The 13452-nt window shown below is 40.2% G+C and overlaps 3 protein-coding genes across 3 annotated transcripts; all 3 read right to left on the minus strand.

Moving 5' to 3' along the window:
- Positions 1-761: 761 nt before the first annotated feature.
- Positions 762-1193, minus strand: LOC108808032 (uncharacterized). The gene has a single exon (XM_018580238.1). It carries the CDS (start codon positions 1191-1193, stop codon positions 762-764), a length of 432 nt encoding a protein of 143 aa, XP_018435740.1.
- Positions 1194-3845: 2652 nt separating this feature from the next.
- LOC108808029 (uncharacterized) lies at positions 3846-7127 on the minus strand. Its single transcript, XM_056987076.1, has 4 exons — positions 5605-7127; positions 5030-5454; positions 4121-4893; positions 3846-4073 (listed from the first exon to the last, which is right to left on the minus strand). Exons 1-4 carry the CDS (start codon positions 7125-7127, stop codon positions 3846-3848), a joined length of 2949 nt encoding a protein of 982 aa, XP_056843056.1.
- Positions 7128-7949: 822 nt separating this feature from the next.
- Positions 7950-9041, minus strand: LOC108808028 (uncharacterized protein At4g02000-like). Its single transcript, XM_056987077.1, has 2 exons — positions 8609-9041; positions 7950-8344 (listed from the first exon to the last, which is right to left on the minus strand). Exons 1-2 carry the CDS (start codon positions 9039-9041, stop codon positions 7950-7952), a joined length of 828 nt encoding a protein of 275 aa, XP_056843057.1.
- Between the last annotated feature and the right edge of the window lie 4411 nt (positions 9042-13452).

Below are 13452 nucleotides of genomic sequence, written 5' to 3' on the forward strand. Positions count from 1 at the left end.
TTTTGGATATTATCGAATCCTAGTTTGGATTTCGGTTCGGTTCGGGTTATAACCTGCAAACACCAAAGTACTAAACTCATAAGTCTCATTCGGATATTTTTATATAGCAGTTCGGATTCGGTTACGGTCTTTTCGCTTCCGGTTTAGGTAGGTACTTCGAGTTAAGGTAAAAACGCCCAGGCCTAGTTCAGTATGTTATATTTGATATTTTCTTGATTTTATATAATTTGTTTTCATGTCATCACATTGTGGAAAAAGCAAAACGTTAAAGTATTGATTCATTTATCAAAATGTTTGTATTGATTAACCTACAATTAATTTTAATATACGGCTGCATGTTCTTATTTGATACAACTGCGTATAGTTATAACCAATTCCTCTTTTCTTTTGTCTTCTCTTCTTTACTCAAAACATTATCTATTAATAATGACTCTTTTATATATGATTACAATAGTTTGGATACAAAATATAATTTGGAGTGAAAAAAAAATATATTTAAAACTTTCCATATGGATATCACCGTAATATTCATAGCATTTTTCCTCGGTATCTACTATATCAAAGTGTTTTTAAAACATCATAGATGATTCTTCGTTAAAACATAATAGATTTTGAGGTAGAAGGTTTAGAGGGAAGAGAAACAGTAAGAGAAGGTATAACTGGGATTGAAACATGGGGAGTGGTTTCCACAGAAGGAGGAGCAGACTTCTTAGAAATATATTGCTTAGTCTTGACTGTTACAGTAGGGGTCTTTTTTTAAGTTACTGACACTTTTTCTTTGCTTTTTCAACAGTGACAGAGGCGCTAGGAAGGGGGGTCTTTGGAGGCGTGAACTGCAAGCAATTCCTGATCACATGTCCAAGCGCTTTACAGTGAGAACAAGTTGGAGGTAGCCATGGATAATCCACCTTGACCTCAACGACCTCGCCACTCTGTCTTTCAAATTCCACAACACTTGGAAGCGGCTTGGTAAGATCCACTTCCACCTTCACATGAGATAAGGTGAAACTGACTAGATTAAGAGTGAAATCATCAGTCTCCTTAGATTCCCCAATTAACCGAGCCACCAAACTGAGTCCTTGCTTGTAACGCAGGTCTTGAGGAACGCATGTAAGATTGGCCCAGATCTTGATGGAACTAAGCGGAGGAGTAGCGTAACAGTGGACAGACGACCATTGGGCGGTATGAAACATCGAGTCTCATACGTACCAAATGCTTTTATCCAAGAAAAATTGTCTTAAAAAATCACTCGGAATTCTAACAAGAACTGAGCGTTGAAAAGGGTTATTATGGATCTCAAGGCTTCTTCCTTTGCCCCACATGTGGCAGAGGACACTTTAGATATTATTAAATGGCGGAGATCTACCATTGAAGTAGCAGACAATAATATCTTCATGCAATTTCGTCCCCTTTTAGAAGACAGAGTCTGGAATGAGTACTCGGAGACGATCAGTATTAGAGAGCGTTGCTGGAACAAGCCTGGTAAAAGACTTGTCACCTTTCACACAAAGTTTTTCAGCAAGAGTTGAAGTGGCAATTGGTGTTAGGAAGGGAAAAACTGGGTTAGAAGTAGGAGAAGTAGGCGCACAAGAAGTAGTTTTAGTAAGTGGTTGTAAGATACTGAATGAAGGATTAGCTAAAGGCTTAGGGTTTTGAGGGTCACGATTAGATATGGCGGGAGGATTGGATTTGGAAAGGCTTGAAACAGGTTCATTAAATGTAAAAGTAGGTTCATGTACAGTTAAAATTGAGGCAGCATGTTCCCGAAAGGAAACAAGTTTGTAGTGATATTGAGAGGTAGAAGAGTTAGAGTTTCCTGTAGCAGGAATAGTAATTTGAGATTCAATCTCAGCAACAGCAAGAGAACCAAACTGAATAGTCTTTCCATGACGGGCACCAGCTAGTGAAGCATCAGAAGCTCGAACCAAATTTGGGATTTAAAAACTATTTTGCGTGTTGTTTGTAATGGTTTATGAAATTTAATAAAATAAAATGCATTATTATATCTTCTTACTGTTGATAAAAACAAATAGAGCAAATTAATGGGATACTCGATCGAACAAAAAAGTTGATTTTTTTTTTCCTTTTTCATACGTTAAAACGTTGAAGTTCCTTTTCTTTGAGTTGTTTTATTGCAAAGTAATTTGGCTATGATAACACCAGTGTATATATATCTAGTTGAAGTTCCTCTTTCATACGTTTTAACGTTGAAGTTCCTAGTTATTATGTGAAAGATTTGATGTTAGTGAGTTATTTTTCCTTTTTTTGTTAATGGATATATATCTTTTTGTAAATAGAATATTATAAATATGCAAGTATATTTAACATCTCAAAAGGAAAAAAGAAAAACAAGGCTGTGTATATATATACACCCAAATACCGTACCACTAATGAATTAATCCGTCAGTTTTGTCTTTTACAAGAGAGCTAGATAGAAGAAAAGTCTTCTATATGGGAAACGAGAACTGGATCTATGGAGAAGTTTGGGATCAAGAAGGAAACCCAAAGAAGTCAATACGTGATAAAGAAGTAACTTGGGAAAATCTAAGTGCAGACTTTCTATCGAGTCAGGAAGACGATTATAGACGACGTCGTAGCTTCTATCTGAAGAGCTTTAGTTTGAAGGAGGCCAAATCCAATGCAGACATGTCAATTGGTCGTAAGTTTCTGTGTCAGTTGAAGAAACTCGTCCGCTGTGGACGTCGTCGGCCTCGGATGTGATACGTACAGTATAAATACTTGCGGTCGTGGTCATGGCTAGGGTTTATGCAGGGTGATTATACAGATGAAGTGTTTCTCTTACTTTTGATTTACATGCTTTTCTTGGTTTCTTTGGTGAACCTAGGGTATATGTTAGTTTAATAGTTTGCTTGAATAAACTACTTGACAAAATTCGTGGTTTCATCTCATCAGAACAATATCGAGATAAAGCTTCTGTTTTTTTTATTACTTACTTTTAGATAAGGATAAAGTTTACAATGATATACACACAATATAAATACATAATCTACAGAAAAACAATTCTTTGTCTATTGAAAAGTTTTAACTTGCTTCTTAATCAGATATAACTGATTGCTATTTTCGGTTTTAGAAGGCTTCTAGTCTCTCTTAGATCTGTTCGAAGCTTTTCTATATATCCTTTTGTCCATAAATTTCTGTACTAAAAACTGGGAAATTTGACAATCCAAGAACCAAGATCCAAGAAAGTAACAATGCTGCAATATAATTTAAAATGAAACGAATCACGCAACCACAATAAGAACTAAGAAGCACCAATTAGTTTCAAAAAAAAAAAACTAAGAAGCACCAGTAAGAGTTGAACAAAATAATCAAGAGAGCAGATTAAAATGAATAATAGACCTAAATAGTTGTCGAACATATCCAAGTTCCACTCAGCACGACATAAAATAAACTACACGTAGATGGAGATATAGGAGATCACGTGATCCAATAATCTTCGAAGATTTGAGAAGATCTATCTTTTTAATTCTCAGCAAGAAAAAAGATCAATCTTCTTAAGCATCGAAAATAAACATAAATATCTAATAGGGGCCGGGTGGGCGATTAACCCGCACTGAATCTGACATGATAAAAATGAATCTGAACCGAATCAAATCTGACATAAACACGAATGGTCTTGTTTTTTTTTAACACTGAAATTTCATTCCAAAATGGAGAGGACAAGCCTCTAACGTTAAACAAACCCAAGAAAGAAAGGAAAGAAAAAAAAAACAAGTTGCTAAAGAGAGTATAATAAAACAGAAATAAGAACCAAACCAGAGGAAACCACCAGTAGGCGGCAATACAGTTCACCAAGGGCCAACAGAAGAAGTCTCAGTAACTCATTAATGTGGGAGCACATCCGCTTCATATTCAATCAAATTCTGGAGCGACGACGGTCCTCCCGAAGCAACATAGGATAGAAGACGTTGATCAGTGGTAACACTATCAGCTATCAATCGAGCTACATTGTTCCCTTCGGCCTCCATATGCTCCAGTCTCCAGTCTAAAAAGTAGTTAAGGCACTGATAATCTTGGCGACTCGAAGCGTAACCTGAGGAATAAGTGAGCCTCTACAGAAAGCATCTTTAAGCACTCCCGATGAAGTTTCAAAGATCACCTTATCAATCTTCAAACTCATCATAGCTTCTACTGACCACTGCAAAGCCTCAAGGTCAGCTAATAAAGTTGTATCTGATCGGGGGAAGGAACCTCTGTTGTGACACTTGACAGATCCCTCTTTATCTCTCACTACCCACGCACGACCACTATGACTTGATCTGTCCACCCAAGACGAAGCTAAGTTGCATTTCACCCAGTTCCTTGGTGGTCTAGACCAAACAACACGCGGGCATTCCTGGTTGGTCGCCGAAGAAGCAGTCGTAGCTTGAGTTGGGCTCTGAAGGTTCCTCCAAATTTCAGCTTCCATCTTGGCTTTGTCCATGATCACCGCTGGGTCTAGCCTAACATTCTCAAAGCAAAAGCTATTTCTAGCCTTCCATATATGCCATAAGATCCAAGGAAAAATTTGGCCAGCCTCAGGATCCAGCTCTCTCTTTTTACTACATGCAACTAGATGATGCAGATTAAGGAAGATAGAGTGTGACCAAACAGCAGAGGAAGGCATAGGAACAGAGGATAAAGCCCAGACCTCCTTAGCAAAGGAGAAATGGAAGATAACATGGCCAATGTCTTCTGTCGCCATATTGCAGGAAGAGCAAGTAGTGTCAAGATGGATGCCTCTGGATCTCAATCTCTCTTTAACTGCCAAGGCCCCGAATACTGAACGCCAGAGGAAGTGACGCAACTTTGGGGTTGTCTTGATTTTCCATAATGACTTCCATAACTGCCTTTCAACCGGATGAATAGGAGTAGAAGGTGGGGAAGCCCTCTCTTCAAGGAGATCAAGCAAATTTAGTGAGGCCCCAAACTATTTCATCCTGACGAGCCATATTTGGTTTCATTCTAAGAATGATCTCTGCATCCTTACGTTCAAAGGTCTCATAAATAAGAGGTCTATGCTAAGCACCCGACTGCTGATCAATCAAATCTCTGACTGTCAGCGAGAGGTTCACTTCAGAGCCCTGTCTATACTCTGGTACTCTAGGAGCCCCATCCAAGATCCAGCGATCCCACCAAACTTTAGAATCAGCTCCATTACCAATCCTAGTCATCATCCCTTGTTGCAGAAGCTCCCGACCATGAAGGATACTCCTCCACGCAAATGAGGGACGCGAGCCCAGCCCACAGTCCAGGAAGGAGTTGTTCTTGAAGTAGCGCTGCTTCAGCACCTGAGCTAAAAGAGAGTCTGGCTTGTTAACAATTATGGCTGCTTGTTTGACCAAAAGAGTTTGATTGAATTTCTCCAAATCTTTAAACCCCAAGCCTCCTAATTCTTTAGTTCTGCACAGCTTCTGCCACGCCACCCACGCAATCTTCTTTCTGTTACTACCACTGCTCCTCCAGAATTATATCATAGCACTTCTGAGGCGAGCACAAGTATCTTTTGGCAGGCGGAAACAAGACATAGCGTAAATAGGAAGCACTAAGCAAATGGACTTAAGTAAGATTTCTTTGCCACCCTGCGAGAGCGCTTTCGCAAACCATCCATTCAATCGGCCCTGCAGCTTTTCACGGAGAAAACTCAGTAGCTGTCTTTTAGACCCACTAAAACACTCCGGGAAACCTAAATATGAGCCATCACCACCCTCAGAATCAATCCCCAATGTTACCTTCACCTCTGCTTTCACTGCCTCCTCAACCTTCGAACCAAAGATAATAGACGACTTGGCCAAATTTATTTGTTGACCAAAATAATCTCCATATCTTTTGAGGCAACTGATAATCTCTGTAGCTTCCTCAGTATTTGCTTTGCATAGTAGTAAGCTAACGTCAGCAAATAGAAGATGATGGATTAAGGGCCCCTCTGAACCTATCTGGGTTCCGTGTAGTTTGCCAGCCACAGCAGAGTTATTAAGGCAGTTCACTAAGGCCTCAACGCAAAGGATAAAGAGAAAAGGAGACAGGGGATCTCCTTGTCTCAAGCCACGCTCAGGCTTGATAAAGCCGTGTGAACCACCATTCAACAGGACTGAATAAGAAACCGAGCTTACACATGCCATAATCCATCTCACCCATACCCGATCAAATCCAAACTTCTCCAGTAGTGTCTCTAGGAAACACCATTCGACTCGATCGTACGCCTTAGACATGTCTGTCTTGATGGCCATGAAATTCTCAGGGACTCTTTCATTAGTACGAAGTGAATGAACCATCTCATGAGCTATGATGATATTGTCGGAGATGAGACGACCAGAAACGAAAGCAACTTGATTCTCTAAGAACACTTCTGGAAGGAACCGCTTCAGGCGATTGCAGAGAATCTTAGATATGACTTTGTATTGCACTCCACAAAGGCTGATTGGCCTCATATCCTGCATTCGAACCGGACTTGTAACCTTCGGGATGAGGCTGATTTGAGTATGGTTCCAAACCTCCGGGATAACTGCCGACTGGAAAAACTGCAGGACTTCTTTCGTTATTGTGGAGCCCACAATATGCCAGTATCTGTGATAGAAGGATCTCGTGAGCCCATCTTCACCAGGGGCACTCCCACCATTTACACTCATCTCTGCATCCTTAACTTCTTCAACTGAGACTGAAGCAGTGAGGCTCTCATTCATTTCCCTTGTGATACGGTTAGGAAAGTTAAGAAATAACTCCTCCATATCAAAGGGATTCGAGCTCATGAACAAATCGCGGAAGTAATCAACAGCTATTTCCCCTTTAGATCCTTCAGAGAAGTGCTCATTCCCCCATTCGTCAAGAAGCATTAGTATTATATTCTTCACTTTACGCCCTTTAACCACATTGTGGAAATATTTGGTGTTGCGATCCCCTTCTCTCAGCCATTCTTCTCTACACTTTTGCCTCCAGAACTGCTCTTCCTCCCTGTAAGCTTCAGCAAGTTGTTGTTTAAGACACAACATAACCAAACGCGAGGGAAAGAGTTTAGCAATCTCCTTCTCGTACGTTGCTTGCAGCCTTACGATTCGCATATGGGAATTGAGGTCTGAAGACTTTTTCCACCGAGCTATACCTCTACGACAGGTCACAATGCGATCCATAAGGTTAGCTGGGCCCTCTCACTCACCCCATCCTTCAATGACAATTTCCTCGAAGCCTGGTTTGGAAAACATTCTATTATCTAGGTAGAATCTTCCCCTATTCAGCTCTCTCCGTTCCTTCGCAAAACCAATGAACAAATGTCTATGATCAGACCCCCACATTCCTCCATAATCCACACTGGATCTTGGAAATAAGTTAAACCATTCGTCGTTTCCAAAGCACCTGTCCAGCCTACACTGAACCCACACACCATCCCTCTAGCCATGCCATGAAAGAAGCCATGCCATGAAAGAACATTACCAGAGCTACGCATCTCTCTGATTTTGCAGCGGTCGCCATGTCCCCAAATCCCCAGAACATAGAATCTTCACGTACAGCACCCCCCAACTTATCATCATTTGACATCAGCTCGTTAAAATCTCCTACTAATAACCAAGCTTCATCTCTTCTCACACCAATATCCATCAATCGATCCCAAACTTCTTGTCTTCGCGCCCTCATTGGATCACCATAAACACATGAGAGGAAAAAGACACTGATCGACAAATCACCTTCATATCAATTATCCTGCTATCTCCAGACAGGATCTCTATATTGTAATTATCCTTCCACAGAACCGTCAAACCTCCACTAAGACCGCAAGGGCTCAACAGTAAAAAATTTATTGTAACCCAAACTCTTTTGTAAACCTGACATATAATCAAACTTTTGCTTCGTCTCCATCAAAAACATAATATCCGGAAAGAACCGACGACGAACTTCCCAGATGGTTTGAACTGCCTCGGTGCTCCCTGCACCTCGGCAGTTCCAGCTCCAAACACTCATTGGGGGAGCAGCGGCCTATAACTGGAAGCCACCGTATTGGATGGGAGAGTCAGAGTTTTCTTGGATGGAGACATGTTAACCGTCTCCGTCTTACGCTTGCCACCAGACTCCAGCGGTGGGGAAGTAAGATCAGAAGGCGTCAGGTTCCTTGAAGAAGATTTCCCAGCTTGAGCCTTATGTTTCCAGGAAGGCGGTCTGCGACGAGCACTCTTAGCACCACCACCATCTCCGGCAGAAGGGGTCCTAGTGGACCGACCAATCTGAAAACCTGTAGAGATGTGTGGAGCTAAATCAGTTGCTATACCAGAGCTTTCTGATTCCAAGCTTTCATCAATATCATCAATCCCTTTGAGCCTTTGTAAAACACAAGCTGATCTCGATCCCTGAGAGCCTTGAGGGAGTTAATCAGGGTCAGGGTAGGAGAAGTCATGACCCTTTCCCTTATCCAGATCGCAAGTAAACCTCGTGAGCGTGGCAACATGTGACTGCCCTTGATCCTCAATCAATTGCCTAACTCTCATAATCCGCGCTTGTCTCTAAGAATCATCATCGTGTGATATATAAAGTAATGCCGCCTTTCTCTCTTGAGCGGAAAGTTCCGGGAACAGAAGAGGAAACCCATGAGCTCCCTCCACAACAGCATTAGAATCATTACTTGGAGAACCTCTAATATGAGATTGTTCACTTCTAACCGAAGACGAAGGAACCGGGCCTGGCAGTTGGGGACCCTTCTTCAGGATAGGGCACCTGATCTTCTCATGCGTCAAACGGTAGCAATGAAAACACTTCTTGTGGATCCTCTCATACTCAAACTCAATTGTGACCGCTACATCTTTGCTCACCGTAAGCTTCCGAGATGGCTTTGCCGGCTTCTCTGTATCAAAGGTGATCTGAGCCCGGATGTAATCCTTCTTGTGAGAGACCTTGGGATCATACGCTATCACTTCAACATGACCAATTTCTAAGGCAAGCCTATGCATCGTATCCCCTGTAAAAAACTTCACCGGAATGTTCTTTATACGGATCCACATCTTCATGTAACGGAGAAAGTCTGCCGGTGGTTCTTCAGTCCATCTTTCACGCGCCATGGGCCAGTGATTGTAGGACCACTGACGATCATTAAGTACAGTTTCTATTCGTGTGAATGTAGAGGGAAGAGTATGAGTTCTCGTCTCATATCTAAATCTTTGTTGGATCGTCATATTCGCTCCTCGTTCTAGATGATAATTTGACTTTCAAAGTTTCGTGAGCGTAGGAAGAGAAATTGTCCGGTACCAGCTGCTGGTAGGGTGAAAGCAAGGTCTATAAGGCAAGGAGAATGGTCATAAGGGGCATGAGGAAGGAAGGTCGCAATAGCTTTTGGGAAACAAGTAAGAATCTCACTGTTTATTAAGCATTTGTCTAACTTTTTTGCAACCGGGGTAAGGTCTCTTTTGTTTGTCCATGTGTGAACAGGCCCATAGAAACGAAGATCAAACACACCCAGCTGGAGCAGACAGTCATGAAACTGGTACATCTGAAAGGAGTGGCTATTGCGACAAAACGCTGAATGCTCATAGCAGTGAAGAATCTGATTAAAATCTCCTCCTATCATTCAAGGCTTTGAGTCTAGGGCATGTGCAGTGTGAATGTTCAATAGCTCAACCCAAAGGTCAGTTCTTTCCTCATGTAGATCAGATGCGTAGATAGGAGTATTGTAGGAGTAGAGTTAGGTAGCTCAACTTCACAGGTGATCATTTGTTTAGACTGAGAGATCATTCTGACTTTAGCTGGGTCTTTCGAAATGAGAACAATCCTTCCATCATCATCCGATAAGTGGTTAGATACGTAGTGCCAGTCTCTGCATAAGGTAGACATCAAACGGGGTAGATATAGTTCATTGATATGTGTTTCTAGAAGTGCACCAAAAATGGATCTATAGCTAGAGAGCCAATCCGAGAAATTCCGATGTTTATCTGGGTCATTAAGACCACGAAGATTCCAAAAAAAAAAGAGTTTAACATTCATTAAGAAGATAGAGGGGGGTCCCTGTTGGGGAAAAAATACCCAGGCATAAGTTTTCTCCAGTTTCCGGATAGGTTCTCGACTTCCAGACCCTTGGTTAAGAAGAAACCAGGAACCGACCCCTGCCATAGGTCCGACCCCCTTGATCGGACCGACCCTTGGAGCAAAATAGAAGTTTTCCGCCTAAGGGGAAACTTCCATTTTTCTGATTATGGAAGAGTTCGCCCTACTTTAAACCGACGTCTAAAACTAGAAAAGGAGAGCCCAAACCCTAGAAGAAAGGATCGACTTTTCAGAGGCTAAGAGATTAGAGTTAGGCGACTTAGAACTAGGTTTATACACCAACGTTGTAGTCCCATACACAATACTCAATAAACATCTCTTCTAGCCTCGATTCTTATACTCTTGATAATAATCTTCTAGTGTTCCGTAGTACTAAAACGACCCTACACAAAAATACCATAACAGTCCCCAGTAGACTGGAGATAATCGACAGAAAGTAGAGGCAAAAAGGGTTATTTGTGGAGGAATCAATAAAAGAGGATTTAGCTAGGTAGTGTAAGATACCTATCTCTGGAAATAACGAGACAAAGGGAGGATTAGAGCTTTGGTAAGAGATTTTAGGGAGGTCATGGGGTGAAAAAAATTGGGGAAGATCGATAACGTTTGTCAGAAGGACTTTCAGTAGAGGGGGATTAAGGTTAGGATTTGTAGTAGGTGCAAACATAATAGATTTTGAGGCAGAAGGTTTAGAGGGAAGAGAAACAGTAAAAGAGGGTATAACTGGGATTGAAACAGGGGGAGTGGTTTTCATAGAAGGAGGAACAGACTTCTTAGAAATATATTGCTTAGTCTTCATTGTTGCAGTAGGGGTCTTTTTTAAAGTTAATGACACTTTTTCTTTGTTTTTGCAACAGTGACAGAGGCGCTCGGAAGGGGGTCTCTTGGAGGTGTGTACTGCAAGCAATTCCTGATCATATGTCCAAGCTCTTTACAGTGAAAACAAGTTGGAGGTAGCTATGGATAATCTACCTTGACCTCAACGACCTCACCACTCTGCCTTTCAAATTCCACAACACTTGGAAGCGGCTTGGTAAGATCCACTTCCACCTTCACATGAGATAAGGTGAGACTGACTAGATTAAGAGTGAAATCATCAGTCTCCTTAGGTTCCCCAATTAACTCAGCCACCAAACTGAGTCCTTGCTTGTAACGCAGGTCTTGAGGAAGGCATGTAATATTGGCCCGGATCTTGATGGAACTAAGCGGAGGAGTAGCGTAACAGTGGACAGACGACCATTGGGCGGTATGAAACATCGAGCCTCATACGTACCAAATGCTTTTATCCAAGAAAAAATTGTCTTAAAAACTCACTCGGAATTCTAACAAGAACAGAGCGTTGAAGGGTGTTGTTATGGATCTCAAGGCTTCTTCCTTTGCCCTACATGTGGCAGAGGACACTTTAGATATCATTAAATGGCGGAGATATACCATTGAAGTAGCAGACAATAATATATCTATGCAATTCCGCCCCTTTTTAGAAGACAGAGTTTGGAATGAGCACTCGGAGACGATCAGTATTAGAGAGCGTTGCTGGAACAAGCCTGGTAAAAGACTTGTCACCTTTCACACAAAGTTTTTCAGCAAGAGTTGAAGTGGCAATTGGTGTTAGGAAGGGAAAAACTGGGTTAGAAGTAGGAGAAGTAGGCGCACAAGAAGTAGTTTTAGTAAGTGGTTGCAAGGTACTGAATGAAGGATTAGCTAAAGGCTTAGGGTTTTGAGGGTCACGATTAGATATTGCGGGAGGATTGGATTTGGAAAAGCTTGAAACAGGTTCATTAAATGTAAAGGTAAGTTCATCTATACTATTAAAGTACAATCACATTTGGATTTTTACTCTATTTACCCCTATTAAAAAGGCTTTCTTTTGTATTCATTAATGACATTTTGGACATTCTGCATTGGTTTCTTTTTTAATTGTTTTTGGTTTGTCATTAACTACCGGTTTCCTAATTCAATTTTGGTATGTGATTATTCCGTGTTTGATACTGCATCATTTTAATATTTTTCCAACCGGACATGTTTGAAACTGCATCGTTTTTTCTCAAACTATTTAATGGTTTGGTTTTAAACCGCTTTTTCCTAAATATAATCCCAACTATCTAACAAAAATTATTTATAAAAAATAAAAATTGTTTATTGGTTCAACCGGTAACTGGATTTCGATTTTAGTAGTTTTTATTGGATTTTTAAATTATTTTTTTTTCAAACCCAAACTGAATTTATCTTTGATCAACCGGTAATCCGTTCAACAGCAGGTCTCAGTCGAATTTCAAAACACCGATCAAAACTATAAAACTGTTATATTGATTTATATTTAAAATATCTAATTCAAAATTAAAAACCTAAAAATACATGTATAATATAGTTTTACCGAACATAAATCTGGATATAAAATACATATATGAGACGGATTATATAAATACATATACAAGATAAATGTGATTATATAAAATTTTCACCAAACATAAATCCGCGCTTTGAAAGCGCGGGTCAAAATCTAGTGTACAGTTAAAATTGAGGCAGCATGTTTCCGAAAGGAAACAAGTTTGTAGTGATATTGAGAGATAGAAGAGTTAGAATTTCCTGTAGCAGGAATAGTAATTTGGGATTCAATCTCAGCAACAGCAAGAGAACCAAACTGAATAGTTTTTCCATGACGGGCACCAGCTAGTGAAGCATCAGAAGCTCGAACCAAATTTGGGATTTAAAAACTATTTTGCGTGTTGTTTGTAATGGTTTATGAAATTTAATAAAATAAAATGCATTATTATATCTTCTTACTGTTGATAAAAACAAATAGAGCAAATTAATGGGATACTCGATCGAACAAAAAAGTTGATTTTTTTTTTCCTTTTTCATACGTTAAAACGTTGAAGTTCCTTTTCTTTGAGTTGTTTTATTGCAAAGTAATTTGGCTATGATAACACCAGTGTATATATATCTAGTTGAAGTTCCTCTTTCATACGTTTTAACGTTGAAGTTCCTAGTTATTATGTGAAAGATTTGATGTTAGTGAGTTATTTTTCCTTTTTTTGTTAATGGATATATATCTTTTTGTAAATAGAATATTATAAATATGCAAGTATATTTAACATCTCAAAAGGAAAAAAGAAAAACAAGGCTGTGTATACACCCTAATACCGTACCACTAATGAATTAATCCGTCAGTTTTGTCTTTTACAAGAGAGCTAGATAGAAGAAAAGTCTTCTATATGGGAAACGAGAACTGGGTCTATGGAGAAGTTTGGGATCAAGAAGGAAACCCAAAGAGGTCAATACGTGATAAAGAAGTAACTTGGGAAAATCTAAGTGCAGACTTTCTATCGAGTCAGGAAGACGATTATAGACGACGTCGTAGCTTCTATCTGAAGAGCTTTAGTTTGAAGGAGGCCAAATCCAATGCAGACATGTCAATTGGTCGTAAGTTTCTGT

The sequence above is a fragment of the Raphanus sativus genome, chromosome 6, assembly GCF_000801105.2.
Source record: "Raphanus sativus cultivar WK10039 chromosome 6, ASM80110v3, whole genome shotgun sequence".
Classification (NCBI taxonomy): domain Eukaryota; kingdom Viridiplantae; phylum Streptophyta; class Magnoliopsida; order Brassicales; family Brassicaceae; genus Raphanus; species Raphanus sativus.